Genomic DNA, 23,771 nt, shown 5'->3' on the forward strand with positions numbered 1-23,771 from the left:
CTTTAAAGAACCAGCAAGTGGCACATACAGTATTATTGATACACATAGGTCACACACACTCGCTGTGGCTGCACATGGAACACAGAAGAGCTATGAAGCACAGGAACTTGTATATATCTACACTGCGTGTCATATTAATTGTTTTTCTTCAATTATATTGTTTTTATGATTGTCAGATGGCAAAATTGAAATCACAATTAAAATCCAATTATTTGTCCAGCCCTAATGGGACTAATGTCTTATTGTTTCGTTTTTTTTCCCTTACACCCATCTTTTAGTTGATGTAAAAAGCAACTTTAAATCCGGTCCAATATATTTTCTTTCTTGGACAGATGAGTATACACTTAAAATATTTTTTTTGTAATCATTGCCAATTTTTTGTTCCATGTTGTGGGATCAGATTTTACTGAAAAAAGGTTTTGCCATTATTTAAATCCCCCTTTGCATGCATGAAGTTTAGTGCAAATTGGAAGTAGAGCAAAGCTATAAAACTGTTGTCTATGAGCCAACTAGCAAACCAGCCAATGTGAGATAAACCATGATGCTCCATCGGGGATACTATGAATTGGACCAAGAATATGCGATTGATGGCTTCTTAAATCAGGGTTTAGGACTTTCATATTTACAGTAAATGCAGAATCCTGGCATACATTTTGTTTGTGTATAAGTCTTCAATTTGCTTTGTTTCATCCAAGCGTTGGAGAACGTTTTGTCTACCAAGCCTCAGAATTTGTTCCTCAGAGTTTTAAGCCAAACATAATGTCGCTATAATTAATCAGCAGAGCTTTTTCAATTTAATTTGATTAATTGCTCTTCTGCTGAGTTTGTATGTGAACAAACAACATATGGACGTGTCATTTATCAACAAAACTCTGCTGCAGGTCTTAAAAGTTCAAATAGTAACAGCATGAGCGTAATTAACGAGGCTTTGTGCAATAAGTCATACATGGCACACAGAGGAAACTCAGAAAAATGTTGCTTGGAACATAGAACAATATCCCAATAAAAGAATATTTCCCACTTGTACACCTTGAAATTGAAAAAAAAGAAGAAACATGCACACTGATAGCATGTATGTGACATATTTCTGTCAGCATATCTGGTTTCTGTATCTGCAATTAGGAAGCAATTGAAAGTTTGATTTTCAAGTCTGAAATCCTGGAAATGTCTGTCCTGTTACATCAGCAATTGAACAATAAGTGTAAGACTTTTCTTCACTACATTATTTAGACTGGAACACAGAGTGGTCCACATCTTCTGTTTCTGTATCTGAGGCTCCTCTTCGATATCTAACCTGGTGTTAATGCTGATGGCCCCCTGTATCTGAAGAGACAGTAAAGGTGATGGCTAGCCTGAGTGGACTTCTGTCCCGTATAAAACCCTTTCCCCAGATGGGCCGAGGAAGATTTAGTGACGAGCTGAGGGGTCTTTAAAATGAGTGAGTGCTGGAAATGAGGAGACACATCTCTACACCCAGCCATTTGGACTGGAATGGCAGAGAGGTGAGCACCGAGGTCCCGTCCATTTGGAAGAGTGACAGCACAATCAGAAGCGTCTTAATCACATCTGCTTGTCCCGTTAATCAAATGAAGTACTATTGTAAAATGTTATGCCTCTGTCCATCAATGCTGCAGTACATTTTCCTTAATAATTTGGCTAACCTTCAAGGAAAGTTATTTCAGTGAACACATTTAAGGAAAAGCTTGTGACTGCTCTCTGAATTTTACGTTTTAGCATGCAATTATTATTATCACCCTTTTTAAGTGCTGATTAGGGCCAGTTTTCTGACGCAGGGCTTAATATTTCATTCAAATGACATTGAAGATCTTCACATGTGTTGGTCAACCTGTGGTGGTCTGTAGTATCTAATAAGTAGTTACCAAAATGTTAAAAACTTAAGGTTTTACTATTTGATTAGTGGAATATGGATTTGATATGATCCATGAAATATTCCAGATTTGGTTTAGATTTGGAGTTAAAGAAAATGGTCAGAGAAAATAATCCAATAACTAATTTGTGAAAAATTCAGTGGAGGCAAATTAAAACGGTATCATGATCGTTTTTTTCTTTTTAACTTTTTGTTTTTTTTTAATTATTAAGGAAACAGTTATAAAACTTAATACTTACATACAGAGATATTTAAATCATTTAATATGGTGATATTGAATATAGCTCTAGGTTTCTAATAACACGGCTTTCTAACCATATCCTTAACTCTGATTGGTCAAAATCTTATTACAAGGTTGAGTAATTGACAGAAAAATGTCAACTTCTGACTCAGGCTGGTTTTGAGGTTTCAAAAACATCTTGTCCTGCAATCCGGGCAACACCAGCAGAGCAGATGATTTTGTCTCTACATTGCTGATCTCTCAAGTGTAACTTAAACCACAAAGGGTGGTGACAATAGAGACAATGTTAAAAGTTGTAACATTTTACTCCTTGATTTTTTTTATGGATGTCAACTGTAAAGTTTGAAAAAATAGGAGCGCTGAACAAAGACAGGAATGCTAGAAAAAATATTCCTGCATGATTTCTGCTCACGCTGAATGGTTAGCGCTGCTGCCTTACAGCAAGAAGGTCATCAGTTCAAATCTTTTGGTCAAGGCGAGCCAATCTGTGTGGAGTTTGCATGCCCTTCCTTGAGCATGTGGGTTCTGTCCATGTATCTCAGCTTTCTCCAACTATCCAAAATCATGCTCACTTAGTTAATTGGCATTTCCAAATTGCCAGTAGGTGTGAGTGTGTGCATGAAATGTTGTCTGCCTCTGTGTGTCAGCCCTGACTGGTAACTAGTCCTGGTTGTACCCCGCCTCTTACCCAAAGACAGCTGGGATAGGCACCAGCCACCTGTGATAAGTGGTAGAAGATGAATTGATGATGGTCTTGCTCACCTTGTCTGATGTTGGAAATGTTGAGTTTGTTGCACAAATTTGTATACTCCAACCTATAGGTGACAAGCCCCATCATTTACAGAGGGAAATATAAGGGTGAGGATTACTGAGATTGATACTTATCCCTTCTGTGACCCACTTTTTCTTTATAGGTCATTGATTTTTGCTGGGAAAAAAAGGAAATTATGAAAAATGGGAAATTAATCCCCATTAAAAAACACAAATTAACAGTGTTACGATATGATTTCTATATCTATATCCCATGCAACCATATTTTCCAGGATTTGACAATGAACATTAAAAATGAATATTTATCTTTAGGAAAAATCAAAAGTACTGCACGATACACGTGCTTACTGTACCAGTAGCTTCTGTTCGAACACTCCTTAAAAGAAATAACCATTGAATCTCAGAGGAACACTGAAACTATTTCTTAGATTAAACTTTCCTTGTGTTGATATCCAATCTGAATGCACCATTTGGGTTGGAGTTGAGTGTTGCTAACTGAAGTTTTTATGCTTTGGCACTCTGTCAAACATGTCTGGCTGCCTCACCCTTTAGAAGCTAACAGCAATTTGCTGCCATGATTGAACTTCACTGTAATGATCACCCTACTGTTACAGTACTCATTCCCACCTGGTCTCATAAATCTCTCTAACTGCTGCGACCTTTCACCTCTGTTCAAGGCTGTGATCCTGAACACCTGTCCACCTCATAACTGACGTGGTAACTAGTCGTACTCTGAGACCTCTGCTGACTGCTCTGCCCTGTTAGCTGATGGCGTAGTTCAATCACTGCACTCAACTGAGAGACTTTGATATTATGAACACAAAAACTCCCAACCCAACATCGACTCCCTGAATAAAACATCACTGATCAATCCAGCACAGGCCCTTGGATTTAAATGTAGATTTTATCTGGCACATCCACTGTTTCTCTCCATCTCACTCCAGCTTTCTTCAGCATAATGCTTTGATATTCTTTTGTAAAAGAATGCCAAACAATAGCTGTCTTCAACTAGTGTGAACATGTTGACGTCTCTGTACAGCAAAGGTTCAGCCAGGGACAAAACACACAACAGACTCATGACAAGCGTTAAATTGCAGCCAGCTATGACCAGGTGACAAGCAATTCATCTCCAAAACATTCATATTCAGCCTCGCATCATCACTGCAGTCCAAGTGATGAATGCAGTGTGGTCAGCTCTGTGTCAGCAGTTTGTTACCTTGACTCAAATTTATGCCTGAGTCTCTGTTGTTTCTTAAGAAACAAATATCTGCATACAGCTTTTTGATTTAGGAAACATCAAAAACAAGCCTCTGCACAAATGTAAACACCCACGTTTGCAGTCAAGCTTCAACAGACTTTCAGCAACCTTCAAGTTGGATCCATTAAAGCTGGCTAACTGTCAGCGCTGTCAGTGCGGTCTGAGAGGTGGACGAGACATGTCATCCCAACAAAATTTAAAATGTGTTTCGAGGCCCCCTAGCTGAGTGGCTGCCACTCTTTCTCATCGGCAGGCAGATTTAATGCCCAACAGGGCTCCCGAGAGCAAAGCGCCAACCCCGGCACATGGAAGGGTGTATTTCTCTCTCTCTTATTTTCCATCTCCATCTCTCCTGCTCTGTTTGTTTGAAGAGTTGAAGGTGGGGGTATTGTGGAGCTGAACCTTGAGTTCCCTCGAGAGTTAGTCTATAGGTCAGTGGATTGACCTTTTTGCTGCCTCTTGAAGGCATGTGAATAGGAATTATGTGTTGAGGATTCATTTGTCACTGCGAGAAACTCTGTGCCTCCGGTTCAGTGTTGGTTATATAGATTTATTTCTATATGTCGTGTAAAAGAAGAAAAGATGTTTGGAATTGAATGTTGGTCTTAAAGTAAACAAAATAAGTTGTTCACAACTTTTAATAGAAGGAAAGAAGCAGCTTTTTCATACTTGAAACCCTTCTCAGTAGCAACAAATACTGAAGGATCTGTTCTTTTCATTAAACTGTAGGTAAACTAAAGACTTTACTGAATTGTGATAGAATTGAAATTGGAATTTTTAAGTCAGGCTGAACGATTTTGGAAAAAAATTGAATTCCAATTTTTTGGACCAATATTGTGATTGCGATTTAGCATGCAGTTTTTGGGAGGGATGTTTATCAACATTACTTATTTAACACAGGCAATAAACTATTCTATAGTATGACCAACACAACAAATGATACTGTCAACATATAAACAAGTCTTTCCTGTAGGCCAGGCCTACATGTTATAGCAGAATGAAATGAATTGATTCATGAATTAATATGCATAACATATCAGTATTTAGGTATTACAATCACAGCAGAATACTGACTGATTAATTTAACTTCAAGCCTTGTAGATGTTTAATAATAATGTCATTTATTTCTTTAAATATAATCAGAGAAAGGATCAAAGCATTGTAGAACAACAGGTCTGGAACATAAAAAAATCTGAACATAAATATGAATCCTCTCTTTTATGAATCTCACACAAAATAAAGAGCAGAAATGTAAATAAGACCAAATCTCTGGCTCAACCACTGAAGTATGTTAACATGTGGAATGCACTCTTTTATAAAACGAAAAAGAAACAGCGTTTGAACACACTGAATGTTGGTTTAAATTAGATGAATTGTTCAGCCCTATTTTAAAGATACAGTTCTCTAAAACTCACACAAAACTTGTGCCAAACACCATCTATTGTGTTATTGTGCTCATTTGCAGCAGCTTTTCAGTCAAACCAGCTCTCCACCATGTTTATTTACTTAATAGTATACCGCTGTTGTCTTTAAATACACGATTAGGAACTAATGAGGGGGAAACTGTGAAAAGCTGCTAAAAAACCTCTCTGAGCAGTTTGCAGCATGGAAAACACAGCTCACTTCTGAGATGACAAATAAAGGTGTTGAAAAAGCATCTTATTCACTGAATTTTATGGTACTTGTGATAGCTGGTATAGCTATAAAAAACGATGTTTCTAATTTATTATTTTGTAACAAAATACAGTGATGGCCAAAATTGTTACAAAGCCTACCTACTGTCATTATTCTCTGTTTTCCAAAGAAAAGAGGCATCATAAAAGGATTTAGGTCATTTTCCTTTTGAAAGGGAACACTAAAAATGATGGGCTGCCCCCTCTCACGTTCGGACATCAACCCCTTCCTGCATATTTCCCAGATTTGTATCAGTTTGAGCTGAGTTTATGTTACACTGCTTTATAAAGCAAGCATGGTGGATGATGTCTCTGTGGCTCCGAGGAACATGTGACCGTCCTCACAGTTTCCTGACATTTTACAGATCCAGTGATCGATTCAGGAATTGATTAATCAATGATCTTTTGTTGGCCTTCTCTATATTGTGCCCCTCATTACTGAGTGTAGAGCTGAAATCCTTATTTATGAGTCGATAGTCATCCTCTCTAGAAATAAGATATTTGTTAGCTGCTGCAAAGAGGCTGGTGTGACAGTTTGCTCACATGCTCCTCCTGCTATGTGTTAAAATATTCCTCAGGAAGATGCTGAATCGCCAAAATGCTACCAAAGCAAAGTTTAAAGTGTGTGAATAAATGTGAAGGATTAATGGCCTTGTATTTTTCTACATTACGGTATAATTTTGTGTGAATGAATGAATCAACATGAAGTCTAAAAAGCCTCAGGTGGCCAACGTCAAGGCGGCTTTTATAAGCCCAGTCCATTTACTGTTTAAAACACACATGGCTTAAAAATACAGCTTACCAGCTCTGTGGATCTGGAGTTGGCAGCACGTCAATCAGGACAGGAGCTACTTGACAGTCAATCAAAACTTCCTCATAGCAAAATATTGATGTACAATAGCAAGTCAGTGGCACTTAGCAGTCAGATTTAAAAATACTCTCTTCTACTGTTGAGTTAAAAGCAGACACATTTTCAATATGCCCCCTGTATGCGTGAGTAAGTGGAGGGTAGAAGACTAAATTTTGTTCACCATATGGAAAGTGATCCTATTTTCTGCAGGAGAGCAAAAAGGTGCAGGGGGGAAAAGAATATCATAATGGGAACACCTGACTTCACTGTGAGTGCATTTCCCTCCTGCTGATATTTCTGCACACTCATTCTGGACTGAATCTAAGAGGCTAGATTTCATATTGACTGCCTTATTATTCTCATTCAATTTGCAGTGATCAAAAGTGTTACTGAAATGGAAGGACGAGCTGTAGGCTTGGCTGTCTGTATGGATGCCAGGCTGGCAGCTCCAATAAAGCCTGAGGGGGCTCAAGTCTACCTGGAAGTGTCTGCGAGATGATGTGATTGTTGCTGATGATACGGGGTAATGGATGTGTATAGCTTTCAAACTACTGGCAGTCTCTCCTACTCCTCTGCCAGCAGCATGGGATCTCATTTTGTAAACACCTCCAGAAAGTTAGTCCGAAAAATCCCTGCGTCTCTCTTCATCCATCTGACTAAATAGTAATCCCACAATGCTTTGAGTGTGTGTTTCTATAATGAGAGCTTCTTTTGCTGAACCCAGACCACCCTTTGGCATTTCTGCAGTAGTTGTTTTGTGCTCAATAATGAATAACCACAGCGAAGTTACTTTATATTCTCATCGCAAACAAGCCCCTGGACTGTATACAGCTGATGATCGATTGGCCAACAGTCTAGTAGTTTGCAAATATACAGTATTCAAATGAATGAGACTGTGCAACAGCCCGAAGCTAAACTGAGGTAATGATTTATGTCTCGTGGCAAATCGACTTCAGGTAAGTACAGCCCATTTCTCACCTTTCCACAACGCTGCCTGTTTTGGCTCTTTCCTACTTGATGCACCAGTTGATGATATGTTTAATGTATAGATGTGCAGTGTTGTGTTCCTATACTCAGAGCGACCATGGCATCACTTTATATTACGGTAAAGGTGATAATTATTGAGGGCCAGAAGCAGTTATTGATGATTTCCTAATTGTCCATTGTGTTAAAGTATTGAACTATCTGACTGACCTGTTATTTTACCCTATACAGTAAAATGACTTGAAGCTAAATGTGACACCCTGAAAGGACACAGGGCAATAAACCATTATGCTCCTTTTTAACGACTGGAAGCCCAGCTGGTTAAGTCACCACCACTGACAACGCCAAAAACAACACATCATATCATCAGCAGTGTTAAAAACTCAGTTTATGATTTGCAAATATTTACAAAGTGCTTTGACTTAAAAAAAAAATCAGGATGATAATAGAATAGAATAGAATAGAATAGAATATACTTTAGTTATTCCCAAGGGGAAATTCAGGAGTCAAAGCAGCAATACAAGAAAACAAACTAAGAAAGTCTGTAGTGCAAAAAAGTCCATAAGAAAATAGATGATAACTTGGCCATCATTCTACAGTTAGCCTGCCTTGTGGTATTCCCTCTGTTGGTGGGTTAGCACAGCTAGCTTGTCTATCTTATTGGAGATAGATCTTACGTTCCCAATAATGATGGCTGGAAGGACAGGTCGATGTCATCACCTCTTACCTCACACCTCAGTACCAGTATATCATCCTCACCTCCTTCTCCTCACCTTGTGGGGAAACATCAGGCCTTACACCAGTTAGCACTGACATGCTACAACTGCTAACAGCTGATTTCACATGTAAACAATGCAGCCAGGGTTACATGTAGGATCTCCAGACAAGGAAGAGATTGTTTCAGGCTGCCACTTGGGCGGCACCCAGCATCATAACACAAACATAAAACAGTGAGGTCAGAAAAAGAGAAGTCAAGAAACTTCAACAATATAATAACAAATGGAAAAAAAGCCGACATGAATAAACAGAGCTTTGTTAGCAGTTAGGAAACAAATCATAAGCTATAGCAAACAAAGAAAATGGAAATAAATAAATCCATAAAATAGAAAACAAACAAACAACAAAAAAAAAAACAGATTAAAAGATGTGGAGCAGTGAGGTAGCCTAAGTAACACATTTAAAAAAGATAAAGAAAGAAAAATAGGTTATCAGATAAAGACTTGAAAACAACTGAGGAGATTAAGAGCATAGAATTTATGGATTAAATAAAAAAGTCCAATGAAATATAAATGAAGTTAAATGAAAGTGCAGTAAAAGAAGTAAGATCAAATAAAAGCAAGTCTGATTCTGCAAGCCTTAACTCTGCTGGGTATTATTCCAAAGTCAAAAGGCCTTGACAGAAAAGCACAGTCTCCTTTTAGATTTGAGCCTGAACTTTAGAACATCCACAAAAGAGGATATCAGGGTGCAAGATGGCTCTGAAAACCTTAATTCTACGTTCTTCTAGTCTAGAAGTAAGAAAAGAACTCTAATTTTAACACTTAAGATGTGTGCATTGTTTAGATAATTCAGCTACCACAGAGTCTGCAGGTGAGTGATGTCGAATAGTTTTGCAGAGTGTTGCTAACGAAAGCAGAGCTAGCCTGCTTGGAATTTGGTCCTTCTTGGGGGTTAACGTCGACATGTGTCTGCTGTTTTTTTCTTTGACAAAATTTGTGTGATTGTAATACTGAGCATACTATTGGAATTAATACAGTGATAGTAATACTGTACTAATTCCACCAGTGTGCTCACTGTCATTTACCATAATTATTTTGAACATATCAATGATTCAGTGTTACATTGTTTGTATTTTTTTTCCCTGTCAGACAACACGTATCTAATAGAATGGTAAGTAAAATTTAATTGAATTTGATTTAATGGTTAATTTTCTTGCAGATGTTCTTTTGCTAAATTAGGTTAAGTGGTTGAAAAGGCACCAAAACAACTTCTGCTTGCTCTGCAACTTTTAGAGTGGGATGCAGCTTTCTTTGCTGAGCTGCAGAAATGAAACATTCAAAACAAAAAGCACTCATATTTCTCCTCCTTCCGCACATGTTTTGCCTGAGGTCGTGATTATATCTGTAAAATCACTTGAAAAAATAAGCAAAGTCAATCCTGAATAAAAGGATGAGAGCCTATCTGATTAGATATACTTGCTAAGCTATCGCTAATGTTTTTTAATTTGCCCACTCAGCAACTTGTTTAAACATCATCCAGCTTTTTAATGAGTGTCCATCCAATACTGATGTTTTATGTCATAGTTTGGCTATAACTCTTGGGTATGTTCCCATTAATAAGCTTTTACAGTTGCCTGTTGGCTGTTGGGAGGCAGAAAGTTGTCTGCTGTGAAGGGGAGCAGTAACAGTTTGGGTGGGTCTGTGAGATGGAGGAGAGCCTCAGGCTGGATCCACGCCGCCACCAGAATACCACATAAGCATCGCACTGTTGCTTTTTTTAGCGCCTGCTTTCCGGTTTGCAATGCTCTATTAGACAAAATGTCCATCTGCCAATATATTCAGAATGCTCTATGGAGGTTATTAACATGCCCTTGGCAAAAAGGGTTTAGCTCCGTGGGGCAAGCATCTCCATAAATCGCGGCGGAGGCAGTTTTATTACAGGTTGTAAATAGAAGCCCCTGCCATATTTTATGACAGCCATCACTAACTCATTCTGATTCTTATTACCTCTCTGTTCTTTGACTTGCGGGACCATTCGCAGACACATTCTGTGCACAAGTTTATGCAGTATAAAGGATTGATTGTAAAGGAATTTATTCCAGATGTAATTGCACCTTCAGCTAGCACCTTACTTTTAGCTTCAATTGCTGTTTTCATGTACATTATAACAAGCCCAGCCTGTTTCTGAATGGTTGTATATAAAATTTACATACGGATGCCGGTACATACAGTTTGATTGAAGAGCTGTTTAGTACAGCATGTTATGGAGGCGTAGAGCACAATACATTTGTGATTACTTTTCTGAATTAGATCATCCACATTGAGTTTGAACAGAGCACATATTTGCTTTCTACAAATGCAGTAATTATTAAGTGATGGGAAATTATACATCAGCTCATAATAAAGAGAGGTTTTTTTCATGTGTGTAATTTTGTGAATAAGAACCTGAATGACCTTTCTGATCAAATTCAAACATTGGTGTGTTGATTTCTTAATGGAAGTTGCTTTCCAGGGCGTTATGACCTCCAGTTTTCTCAGCCATAATTCAACAGACAGACCAACAAGGCACACATTGCAATCATATTCTGAATATTGCTCCCGACAAGCATTGCTTTTTTTTGTAGTCTGGCGTGTTCACTTACTTGAATTGGCTGACAAATCCATAATCTGCTTATGATCTTAAACAGTTGGCTGCCAGAAGCCATATTGAGAGGAATGCTTTATTTTGGTATGTTGCTTTGTTGACCACCATCTGTAAAGTTTTAGAACAAAAAAAGCACAGGCTGGCATGGATTTCCTGTCACTTGTTTATTTTCCAAACCAAAGCAGTGATGTCAGATTGCAGGGAAAGGACACAGTCACCTTGTAACATGAGATAGGTTTCATCAGTGATACTCAGGTTGAAAGTCACTGGGCTCAGTTTTTTTCTAAATCATAATTAGAATGTTAATCATTACCCAGAGAGAAGCATTGCTGGAGAAATAATCATTTCACTGCTGCACAACAGTCATTTAGTGAGAGACAAACAACCAAATCTATTCCATTATAGACTTCCAAACTACACCCCTGTCCTGTGCTGGGACACACATGGGCGGAGTGAATGGGGATGGATGGTTGGATTAGGAACGCCGCGAGCGAGTAGATTATCCAGTATCTGGGCAGGCAGATGCGCAGAGGAGAAAACGACTACACAAAGAGCCAGATCTCCATCAGGGGATCAATTCATGGTGCTCGCTCTGTCACTTCCTGTGAAAAAGCAAATTTCATGGTGGGTTTTCAAGAGGCCGGCATCAGAAAAACATCAAGAAGGCATTTTCTCTCTTTCTTTCTCTCTTCTCTGTTTTTTTTCCCTTCCTTCTCTTCTGCTCTTTCTACTCTCACTCTCACTCTTCATTTTTTTGGGCTCTGTTATAAAACGTGTAAATGTGCTGCGCCTTCCATCACACACATGCACAATAACACTAAAGACACACCAACACACCCATGCTGTAACCTATATTTGCTGAGTATGGTGAATGCCTATGTGTAAATTTTTTAAGAGGTTTAGCCAGCCAGAGCTGGAATGAGCGTCGCTGTTGGCTGAGTTTCTCAGCCCGGGGCCCCTTGCCTCACTCCCCCATTTCGCCCAGTGGAGCTTCATCCTTATCGCTGTCCTGCACCCCATCGCTGCTGAAGCTGGGCTCCTCTCCTGCTTGACCATATTTATCCAAGGGGCTCTTGTCTGGGGTTGATAAGCTGTCAGACTTACCAGTATGGATGTAGGGGTCCCCACATCCCCTCCACTTCACTCGAGTCTACCCCGCTTTACTTCTCTAACAATGGTCGGGGCTGTTTTTGTGACAGTTTCCCAATCAATATTTCTAAGCAATTCTTCTTCCTTGACTATCACAAACTGCACAGGTTCCCTCTTATTCCTGTATTTCTCCCAGCTTCTTGCCTGTTTTTGTGTCTTTAGATGATATTTAACAGAAAGTAAGCTCAAAACAAGTTTGAATAGGACGTGCAATGGGCTCAGCGAGACTAAAGTGCTATTTCTGGCTTTACTTCAATAGATTTATATCTGTGTGAACTAATTTTACTCAACTCAAATTCAGTCCTTTTCATCTACTGATGACACACACGCACAGGTTTGTTTTTGGATCATCTGTGCTGCTTTCTGAACTCAGAACTTCTTCCGCGTAATCTGTAATACGTCCCCTGCTGATGTTTTTTCATCTAGCTCAGACTACGGGGAGTGATGCACACTAGCTTCTGTAAAAGGAAATAAGTCTCATCTTCTCTGTGTGATGTTGCACACGAATGACTTTAGTGCTCAGAGAGAGATTACGTGTTTTACCTTTAAGGTGTAAATGCTTTTGTTAGAACAATACTACTACCATAAAAGCAACAATAGTCATTTTCAAGGTTGCTCTCTAACCGTGGCTCATGGAGGAGAACAGGCATGTGACTCAGTAACAAGCTGTCATTGCAGAACATTTACTATTAAGCACAAGAAGCTGTGCATGCTCCATGTATTTCCAGGTCGTTCTCCTCTATTCCCTTGCATCTAAACTATCCTGTGCCCAGCCTTGCTTGCAACATTTAAATTTGCAGCCTAAGGTACTGTGCAAGGGATTTTTATATGCACAAAGAAAAATCTCTGAGTACTACTGTATAACACAAAAAGCTCCAGGCAACTCATGAAAAACTCCTACTTAGAGGTGTAGACTTGTAGTAAGATATATTGTAGCATTAGAGTTTGACTTTACCTCGTCTTGTACACTTCTGGTTTGCCATTTCAAAACTCAATTAAGAGAAAAGTGTCATACTTTATAATTATGTACTTTAGCTGCAGTGTATTAGCCCAGAGAGAAGCAAACATGGAGCTTGTTTATTCGTCACTGGAAACGTGTGTTATAGGCTGATGCTCCTGCTGGTGTTTTCCAGAGAAAATACACATTTCCTTCCTCATGCACAGAAAGCTTAATTATAGTTCCTGGTGCTGTGGTTCAGGAGAGTGAGGTAACAGGAAGGAGAAGGAGAAGGAGAGAAGTGGGGGTGCTGCGTGTAGGAAACAAGTGATGTGTGATTATGAGAGGATTCAAGATATTAATTTGCAGCGTGTGTAAAAAATTATGGACTTGATCGTGAGTTTCCTCTGAATGTCTAATTAGAACATTAAAGTCATGGTGTGTGCACAAGTCAGAGTGTTCATACTCCCTGCTAGTAAAGTACCTGTTTTATGAACTCAGGAGTATAATGACCTCAGAGTGAGCACCTCTTTCACTTCCTGACTTTAAGTGCTTGATTTAGTCATCAGCATAGAACATATAAAAAAATAAACATGGTTGTAGCATCTGTGATGTCACCCAATGGTTTCTCTTTAAAGTTTTTTGAAACCAAATTATGGATGGCACCAACATGGAAATGCTAATTTAGCCTAAGTTGATCTCATCCTAAATGCAGGCAACGAGGCATTGAGGCAGGCCTCCATCTCCAGGCAAATAGCGAGAGAGTCTGTAGCTGTGCCACTAATTATGGACTCTTAAATGTAAAATCAATGTGTTCTAAAAAGATACTAACCCTGTTTATTGTGCTCTTGTAATCAAATGAGCTGCTTACAAAATACATCATCTTTGAACCAGGCTGCAAATGTAAGAGATTTTTTAAAGACTAATGTATAAGTCATTTAAATTGAAGTTGACTTAAAGCCAAAAAATTGGACCAGAGGCTGGGCCACCGCTCAGACTCAACATATGCCCCGTGTTTAAGGTGTAAATGTTGAATTGATGGGTAATTCTGGTGTTGACTTGGATGATGATCTGTAGTCATGTAGTTGACTACATGCGCACATTCCTGTCGCTGTAAAAAGGATCAAGATGCTATTTGGGTGATTTGATTAATCTATTAGTTGATCATGACATTGGTTCACTATTCTCGTAGAGGCCATTCAAGTTGATTTTAAAACTTTTACACTTCAGGAAATTAACTACAGTTTTTTGTTCATATGATTTATTGTAGGGATAAAATTTGTGTAAATACATTGAGTCTAAAATAATTTAGCAGGTAGTTTATTTAAATTTATGGATGTATTTAGATCTATTTGAAAGTGTTTGATTATGGGTGGAGTTTTTGTTTATTAGGGCAGCTAGTGTAGGTGTGGGGGTCAGTCCTTTGTTATATGCAGGTCGAGTGGAGCTTCAGCCAAAGGTTTTTTGTCCATGTGAGAGTGGATGAAAAAAAAGGGTTTTTGGAGTTTTTGTTAAGTTGGACTCATGAGATGCTTCAAGAAATGAGCCATAAATTATGGAACTTGCACCTGTCAAATAAATGGACCATCAAACGCAGATCTGTGAGTAATGAATTTATTTTTTGGAAAGTAAAGTGGAAACACATCAGAACAGCAATTAAGGCTCCTCTCATTCAGGTGGCTTTTTAAGTACTCTGGAAGGATCTGCCACTATAATTCTAATAATTTTTTATTAGTTAGTTAACTAGCATTCTTTTATTAGTTTCAATGCTAGGAATAACCACTTGGACTGTTTGGAGTAAAACAAAACTGTTTTATCTTTGATGGTGCAAAAGTTTCAACTTTTCAAAATAAAAACTTTCAGTTTAATTCATAAAAGATAATCACTAACTCTTGGATTTTGATCTCTCTTTTGCATGACGCACTACTTCTTGAATAAGTAGAAGTATGCTTAAAAGACATCGCTAATGCCCATTTTGTACAATTAAGGTCAAAATGCAAAGAAGCTAATCAGTGTACTATACTGTACTCATTCAGTTACTGTTTAAATACTTACATATATAAGACTTGATCTCATCATGTTATAAACAATAAACAGACTCAGAGTTGTTTACTTAATGCCACAAAGTACTTTTACTCTCCTTATCTCATTTATCACAACACATTTACACACTGATAACACAGGATGCTACTGTACAGTGCCATCATTGTTAACCCATTCATACACACTCTTCGAACAGGAGTACTTTTTGGTTCAGTGTCTCACTCAAGGACACTTTTGCAGGAACTAGGTTTGAATCCCCAACCATCTTATTGAGAGACAACCCACTTTACCACTGTGCCACAGCAGCTGAACCAGAGTAATAACATTTAAACGTGTCAAAAACATTTTCCAAACAATTTCTCAACATTAACTAACACATTTCTCCACAATGATGTTTCATGACTTCTCTGCAGAGATAATTCTCACTCTTTCATGGTGAGCTGTCACAGTGGAGGGGGATGGGTCAGGAGGTAAGAACCTTACTCTTTCCCTCCCACAGTACTTCTTTCTGATCTTCTGCGCTCTCTATCTCCCATCCTCTTCTTGCTCCATTGCCTCCAGTTAAGCCTGGCACCATCATTTGGCAGAGAAGATGCAATTCCCACAAAGATGTCTCACTGATAAAGAGCATCTCCACTAATATAGGCTCTCTCGCCTCTGTTTCTTAACATCTACCTACAACTCCTTCTGACTCAGTCCAACACAGCCCTGAAGAAGTCTGTCTGGAGTGTGGAGGGTGGGTTCTGCCACCACCTCTCGCCTCCTCTGTGATGTGAAGCTCTGAGGAGAGACTGAGCGCAGAGGAATGAATTCCCTGTGAACGCCAGAGTGAGGAGGGCAGGAAATAATTCAGCAGCGGCTCCAGCAGGAGCAGCAGCAACGTCGGCATCGACAGCGGTGGCAGCAGTGAGCGTGAGAGAGACAGGGAGAGAGGGAGAGTGTGTGTGTGTGAGTGAGAGAGCTTGAGTGAGAGCGAGTTCCTATGCACTGTGCCGAGCGAAGCTGAGCCGTGCCGTTGCGTGGCAAGCTGTGTGTTCCAGTTTGGTTCCCGTGCGCTCTGCTGAGGCAGGGCTTACAGAAAGGGAGAGATGTGGCTCCACTCGGAGCTCCAGCATCAGTGAAGACCAGCACCCTGCCGGGGCATCACAGAGCAGCATGGTAGGACTACAGACCCACTGCTGACACCAGCGTGACTGATGATGACAGCCCACGCGTGGGTTACCATGCGCCACAGCCGCGCTGCTCTGGGAGGAAACACAGCCATGTGAAAGTGACTCGGCTGCCAGCAACTCTTGGACATGTTTTCCAGGGCAAAGTCTGGATTTCTTTCTGTGTTTGAACTTGTTTTTTTTCTCTTGGTGCTGTCTGGCTGTCCCCAACTCACCTATCAGGCACGAACTAAAGGCAGATGGAACAAGGGGGGTAAGTGATGACGGCGACTCTGACCAACATCTGTGATGTTCATTCAAATTTTTGAGTTAAAGATGCTGAGCTGCTTTGTGTTTTCGACAGCTATTCTCAGGTGATGTTAGGTGTCAGTGTGTTAATGCAGGTTGACACACTCCCCTCACAGGCTGACCTTGCTTGTGTAGTGACACCACACTCATGAGTCTAAATGAAGTGTATTTACCTTTTGTTCTTCGCGCTTCAGAATTATGACTCACTGTTAAAGCTGAGGTGTGGTGGATGAAGTTGACCTGCTTTTTACCTTGGAGGAAGTGATGACCAGACGTAACCACAGACTTGTTTCTGTTTAACTTTTCTTAGTCCAGCTGTCCAACACTGAGCACATTAACATTATTTGGATTTAAGTTCCTCTTATTCTTCTTTTATTGCCTCTTCTTTTGTTCCTTTATTTCAAAACCCTCCCTCATGTAACTCATAAAACACCACCTTTTCTAAGTGGCAGGGTGTGCAGAGATCACATTTTTGGGTGCACCCTCAAATGTTTGGTTGGCAGGACATGCCACCAGTGTCTCAGGGCTGTGATGCTTGGTTTAAAGACTTAGATCACCAGTCTTGAGGAGAGGTGTTAATAATTCATCTCAGCCCCTCCGTGGGAGCGGTCCTCTCGCCTCTCTTGTAGCATTTAATCCCCTTTGTCGGATTAAAGGAACCTCTAATCTTGGTGCTAGTGCTCAGTGAGAAGGCTGAGAGATGCTCCCTGCAGCCTATCGGCATTGTTAGCACTCGAGGCTCGCGCTCTGTGGGATGTGTGTGTCTTCAAAGAGACAGGGTTACCACCGTGATCTATTTTAATGATTCCTTGCCACTTTGCTTTTGCTCCTGTTCTGCCTCGCCTGCTCTCCACTTACATTCCTTTAGTAATATCTCTTTGACACCCTCCCTGTACCGTTGGCACGCACTTCTCATGGACACGCATCATTACCACTCCAAAGTTCTTACTTAATGTCCTGGACTATGCTTTTAAGTTGAATGAAAATTACCCACCCCTTTAAAAAAAGTTTCTCTTTTGATGTCCAGTTGTGCCTCTAACTTTAATTTCTCTTTCTTATGAGTATCTTTAAACAGTTACATTTTAAACAACACGACTAGGTAATAGAAATCCAGTCACTGAAGATTTTGCTGTTAATGTAACATCAACTTCCAACAGAAATGAAATTTCCTCCTAGAAGAAAGTTTGATTCAATCCAAACTTTAAAAATACCTCAAATATTTTCATCCAATTTTGAATCACTCAAAGCGATCGCTAAAATGTTTTCAAGGTTGCAATTTGATTAGTTTGGTGCAGATATGAATTGGCAATCTGTAAACCAAGGGTAGCAGCAGATCGAGTCTGAAATCCCAGCTATCAGTGGCCTCCTGTGAAATGGAGGGCACCGACCTCCCTTGGAGTAATTAGGCCATAGACTCTTTCCTACCTGAGCACAGATGAACAAATCATCCCACAGCCACTCTCTGGATTGGAACCTTGTTTTCTTTAATTAAGGTTTCGAAACACATTTAAAAAGGCCAGTGTGTCCTTATTAAGATAAGAAGTCTGTGCTGGGGTGAAAACAGGTGTCAGGACAGTATCATTGGGTATCTCTGAGTAATGACCATTCATGGTGGTTTTAAACTTACTAATTGTCATGGTTGTTTTTTTTTAAACTGCTTTGCATTCACCAAATTATCTGAACTTTCCTGTAGTGCTACTTCTGCAGACAAGCAATGAGTCATAGTTTTCATGGATTGCCTAAAACAGTGTTTAATTGGCCAGTGAACTTAAAAACTATAAATGTACATGTGTGACAAACCGCTAACTTTATGAACAAAGGTTATTAAGACTTACTTGCACAGAGACACATTATATACATCCTTTCTAAATCCTGATTTTGAGAGCTCACTAATCAAACGTTAATTTAAAAATTTGTTGCAGAATTTTCACCTCTCCTATCTTAATGGATTTGTTTTCTATTGTTCCAAGTTATAAATTAGATGAAGTTGTAAATGGTATGCGAATTAGCAGCTGAAAGGTTGGAATTTTATATTAGACTGAAAGAAATAGATGAAACTTCAAATAGATGTGATTTTTTTCTCTAAAACATGTGCTGTCATTATTTACAGATTAGGGGTGCATTGATCACAATTTTCTGGCCGATAACTAATCACCGATCTTTAAAAAGCCTGATATGCCGATACCGATTTGGGCTTATACTGATTATTTTTTTTATTTTTTTATTTTTTTATTTTTTTATAACTGACAGCATATACCCTCAATGTTCCAATCTTATTTTATTGAAAATCACTGAACAATACCTGTGAAACAATACAATCTTTATGTTTTAACTTAAACAACAATAAAGTGTCCTGAGTTTTAGGTCTCAGGGCAAAAAGCAACAATGGCTGGCTGTCAGACCTTCCTGGAGGTATATAAGATCAGTTTCATATATAAGGATGAGCTGATCCCCGATCCCCCAAAATCAAGGAAGTAGTCACCGATCGATCGGTGCATGTCTAGTACAGATCTTATCATATTTTGTCATTGTTGACTGTTTTCAAAGTGGCCTTCACAACAGCTACCCACACTGCAAACAGTAAAACTGGACTCTCCAGGGATGGCGTGGAAATATCTTGAAAAGTCATAGTCCAAACTTCTGGGTCAAAAAATGAAGCCAAAATCACCCGGGAGGCATTGTGTCTTATCATGCAGTGTGTGCAGGTCAGGCTAAGCCGGTAAAATAAAACTCCACAGCGCATCAGCTTTTCCTAAACAGCCTACATGTGATATTTCATCTACGTGGCCTTACGTTGCATGGGCTTCTTTGCAGTTCCTGAACCACTGTGGCTATCCACAGTGGCTTTCTCCAGCACGTCGCATAATCCTGCTTTCATTCCCTGGAAAGAATGTAAGGGCAACATATCAAAAGTGTTGTAAATACAAAAAGTTTGAAGAAAGTTTCTGACTCTGTGAGACCAAACTGTGTTTCACTTTGACTTTTAGCTGACCTGGCACAGCCTGATGTATGCTGACTGTGGGTAGCCGGTGGATTAACACCAGGTGTTTACAGCTGCAGTATGGTCAGAGTTGCTGCACAGTGTTGTTTATTGTTATCCAACCTCTTGAGGATGTAAAAAAGTTCTGAAGGTCTTCTGATCACAAACTTCATGAATTTTCTTTGTAAGATGACGTCGCTCAAAATACAGCATATTACTGTTCCTGTTATACTCTCATAGCGCCCTGCAGAGAGCCTCCGTTACTAATATTACACAGGCGCCAAGATCAGGAGCAGCACAGATTGAAGTGCGCCTGGCGATAGGGGGGAATCCAATTGGATGTATTACAATCCCAGCAAACCACAATAAATGGTAATGTGCAGACAGAACCAGGTGGAGAGAAGGCTGAGAGTGTTCACAGGTTGCTCAGAAGACAAACGATATGTGCACCAGCCCCGGTTTGGAAACAGGGTCATTTTTCGTAATGTTCTCAACAACTGATTTACTAAACAGGGTCCTGCTGAGGCAGTCAGTGTAAGAGTAATGGTTAAAAGAAGTGACCAACAGCTATTACAGAAATACCTCTCACACTCCTACATCTCCCACTGCTGTGTGTGTGTGTGTGTGTGTGTATGTGTGACCATCCAGAAAGGGAGTGAGAGAGTATCAGATTTATGGACCAGGAGAGGTGAGCAGAAATTAATACTAACACTTCCTACTCACACAGGAATAGAGTAGCCTGCTGCAGAACGACAGCCTGAACTGCTGGGTTCATCACACTGTTTGCACATACAGCATAACTGAACAATTAATATTATAATGCCACCCAGGGCAGCCAGCTTCAATTTTGGTGAAAATGTCCCTTACAACATTTTCTTTATTGAGGTTGCCTTCCTTCTAATTGAATTTACTTAATTTACTACTGCTAATTAAAATCACTATTTAATGATCAACTCATTATTGGCTAGGCTAATTTGAGCAGCTTATAGTGTTAAAAGATAATTGTTTTAATCTGTACACATTAAAGTAGCTGCTGAGACATCACTAAAAATGAATGAAACACAGCAGGAATCCAGAGAAGTCACACCACGGTAAGAGTTTCAAACCAAACCCAGAGGTCGAACTTATCTCCAATCAGGGTTCATGTAGATTCGGTCTTAAACTATAGATTAAATTACCGGTTAGTTTGTCACTTTTTAGTTTTTTTTTGCAAGTTATACTCTTAGTTTGGTTTTAGCCTGTGACAACTCAAACCATACATTATTATTCAAAAACAGTGTTCACATTTAGTCAGTGCTTTCATCTCCTTAACTTGATTAGCCAATCAAAAATTGGTACCAAGGTTGTTTAACTCTGTAAACCAGTAAATTCTGAGCGCCCAATGAAAGGAAAGGGTGGTACAAAAAGATGAAATATAAGGAACTGTTTCTTACTTCACAGTCAAGACACAGATATTTCCGCTTTGGCCGCCATAGCTATATTTTTCCTTCTCTGAAACATGAAATTTCCTTCATATGAAAGCTGGACTAACCCTTCCGAAAGGACTTAATTCCACATTTACAACAATCCCTAACTCTACCTATGCTGACAGGCCGGTGCTTTCGACTCCAACATTGTCTTTAATTATTTAAAGCTGATTAAAACTGTAAAAAGTCTTAATAATTTAGCTCTAATATTTCCCCAAACTAGGATAAATCAAGGAAGGGTGAGAACGTCAAAAAATCTCTTGCTTTAGATCATAATTGTCCAACATATAAATCCAATCTCATCTTTTTAGCTCTTCTCTGTTTTGTCTGTTTTGAATTAGAAGGCTGTTGGTGAACGTTTATTACTTTTATTAATCAAAGCAACAGTTTTAGAGACTTAACGACAGAGGAATTTGATTACTGTCCTAAAATCTTCATGGATGATTTCCTGTGATAGTTTCTTGTGTACAGCTTTTCTCTGCAGTCATAGTTTCTTGTAGTGCATCCTCTCATCCTTTTGACTGCAGCCATAGATAATACAGCAAAACCAGCTCCTGGTTGGTTGTTTATTTCTGTTGCTTAGTCCGACGTTGTGGGTTATGTCCCATCATCGAATATGACTCCAGCTAAGTGTTTTTATTCTTTATATTCACAGCTTGTGTCTCTACTGGTGTATATACACACACACAATGCATTACTCCATCATGTTCCTACCTAATTTGATTAGTGCTCTGACATCTTCTGCTTGGCTTAATTTTTTTTTTGTTTGTTTGGAGTGAATATTGCCGTCAGTGACTCGAGACCTTTTCATTACTTTTTGTTAGCTGGTGAAAAAAAGATGATGCTTGCAGCATGTTGACTTATTATTCTTATTTTTATTCTAATTCTTGGAGCTGTGGTAGCTCAACATAATGGCCTGATTTCCTGAAGACTGGACTCTGTTATTGTATGAACCAGGTTTCTCAGTATGCACAATTACTATTAATGGACAACCCCCCAAAACCCCTCTATTCAGCCGCTCATGTCCTTGTCTTAGCATTAAGCCAGACCTCGCTGCAGGGAGAGAAATATTATTCAACTAATGGGGGAAAATTAGGCAAAGGCCTGACAGAAAAATTACATCACTGTCATTACTTTTAATTAATATGTTTTGACTTGTGTCTGGGGGCAGGGAACACAGTGAAGGCTGTCATAGAGCAAGAGGAAAATCACTCTCTATCTGTTCGTGTGACGTTTTGCTGACAAACTCTGACTCACTTTGGTTTCACTGGTGGGAACTCTGAGAACCTGTTTTGAGCATCACATGTATGCTAATGTCAAAATATGGGCCAAGTCTCTAGTTTTCCAAACAGTTGATGTTCAAAACAAAACATTTACAAGACAGCCAACAAGCCCATTTATAATGAAGCAGACTTCACTCCCTCATAATTACTCAATAATGTTGAAAAAGACTAGAAAGGCTGAAAATGTGCCTGCTGTTCCTCTTTCCATCCAATTAGATCATTAAGCTTTGTACCACAGCAGGTTGGGAGGAATCAGTGTCTTCAATGTACTAGCCATAATTTTATACGCCTACGTCTTGTTAGAAATAAATGTTATGAGTACAGACTGGAAAGTGTGGGCGAGATAACAGATACAGTGCAAACAGGATTGAGTCAGTTTGAGGTAAATGTTGCTGTCCAATTTAAAGCATTAGAGAGCTGTTAAAAAAATCGAATCTGATGATAAAGAACTGAGCACAGCCCGACTTTGTTACAGCATTGTTCAGTGTCAGTGTGAGATATGGGGGGAAAGAATAGAATATGCAACACACATGGATGTATGATACACACATGAATACAAATGTTGAGGACTCAAAACACATTATTAACATAAAATTAACATAACATGAATTAATTTGAAAAGAGTGAAGATTCCCCTTTTGAATTAGCACTCATACATTATGATACAAAGAAGTGCTTTCACTTCATATTAGCATGCAGGCTTTATTTGTTGTTTCATAACTTGTCCAGTCAGAACAAGGCTCTTTTACACCTCAGTCATTCCTTCATTAGGCCAGCATCAGAGGTAGTGACAGAGGAGAAACAGCATCACTACAAATGTTGAAGTCAGGACAGAGCAGGAGTTTGTTCTGGTCCCGCTGTGAGATTACAGGTATGCCTCTGAGTTTCTGAGTCTCTGTAAAATTCAGGAACGCAACTAAAATGAAACTATTAACCCATGAACCAGCAGCCTGCCCACCTAGCCCCAGAACGTTTTGACTTTGATTTGAATACTGAGCCTTGCAAATTCAGCAAGGTGTTTCAAATCTTTATACTACAGTGTTTACATTGTAGTCTTTTTGATTGACACCTCATTTGACCAACTGGGTCAATCTATGGTCTCTAGAGCCAATAGTATCCAGAGCGTGACATTGCATGCACTCTTAAGTTTCAATTTCACACCCTCATTCTTTTGCCACTACATTAAAAACAAAAGAAAAAAACAGAAGAGGATAAAAACATTCAATTTCTGTATTCTTACTTCAATAAATACATTAACTACACAAAGAAAACACAATTTAAAGAAAACTTCTACAAGACAAAAAGTCTCCAGGGGGGGCATCTTAGGAGGCTGGAGGTTACGTTAAATAGACATTTTAGTCATGGTGTAATGTTTCATAAATCTTATCTGACATCATTTCAAACCCTTTAATTTTTCTCTTCTTAATG

At 39.2% G+C, this 23,771-nt stretch overlaps 1 protein-coding gene across 9 annotated transcripts in view; it reads left to right on the forward strand.

Annotated features, from left to right (window-relative positions):
• robo2 (roundabout, axon guidance receptor, homolog 2 (Drosophila)) overlaps positions 1-23,771 on the forward strand; it is a 341,406-nt gene that overhangs the window by 35,601 nt on the left and 282,034 nt on the right. For 2 of the 9 annotated variants that reach the window (XM_074678827.1, XM_074678835.1), the window contains exon 1: positions 15,883-16,579. The exons of 1 other annotated variant lie outside the window; for it this stretch is intronic. In XM_074678827.1, the coding sequence (XP_074534928.1) occupies positions 16,456-16,579 (124 nt within the window). In that variant the 5' untranslated portion in view covers positions 15,883-16,455. Of the gene's footprint in view, positions 1-15,881; positions 16,580-23,771 lie in introns of those variants that run through there. 6 more of the 9 variants (XM_074678836.1, XM_074678837.1, XM_074678831.1 and 3 more) reach the window with 4 other exon arrangements.

The sequence above is a fragment of the Halichoeres trimaculatus genome, unplaced genomic scaffold (genome assembly GCF_033239565.1).
Source record: "Halichoeres trimaculatus isolate MK-OKI-2021-1 unplaced genomic scaffold, fHalTri1.1 fHalTri1_scaffold_9, whole genome shotgun sequence".
Classification (NCBI taxonomy): Eukaryota; Metazoa; Chordata; class Actinopteri; order Labriformes; family Labridae; genus Halichoeres; species Halichoeres trimaculatus.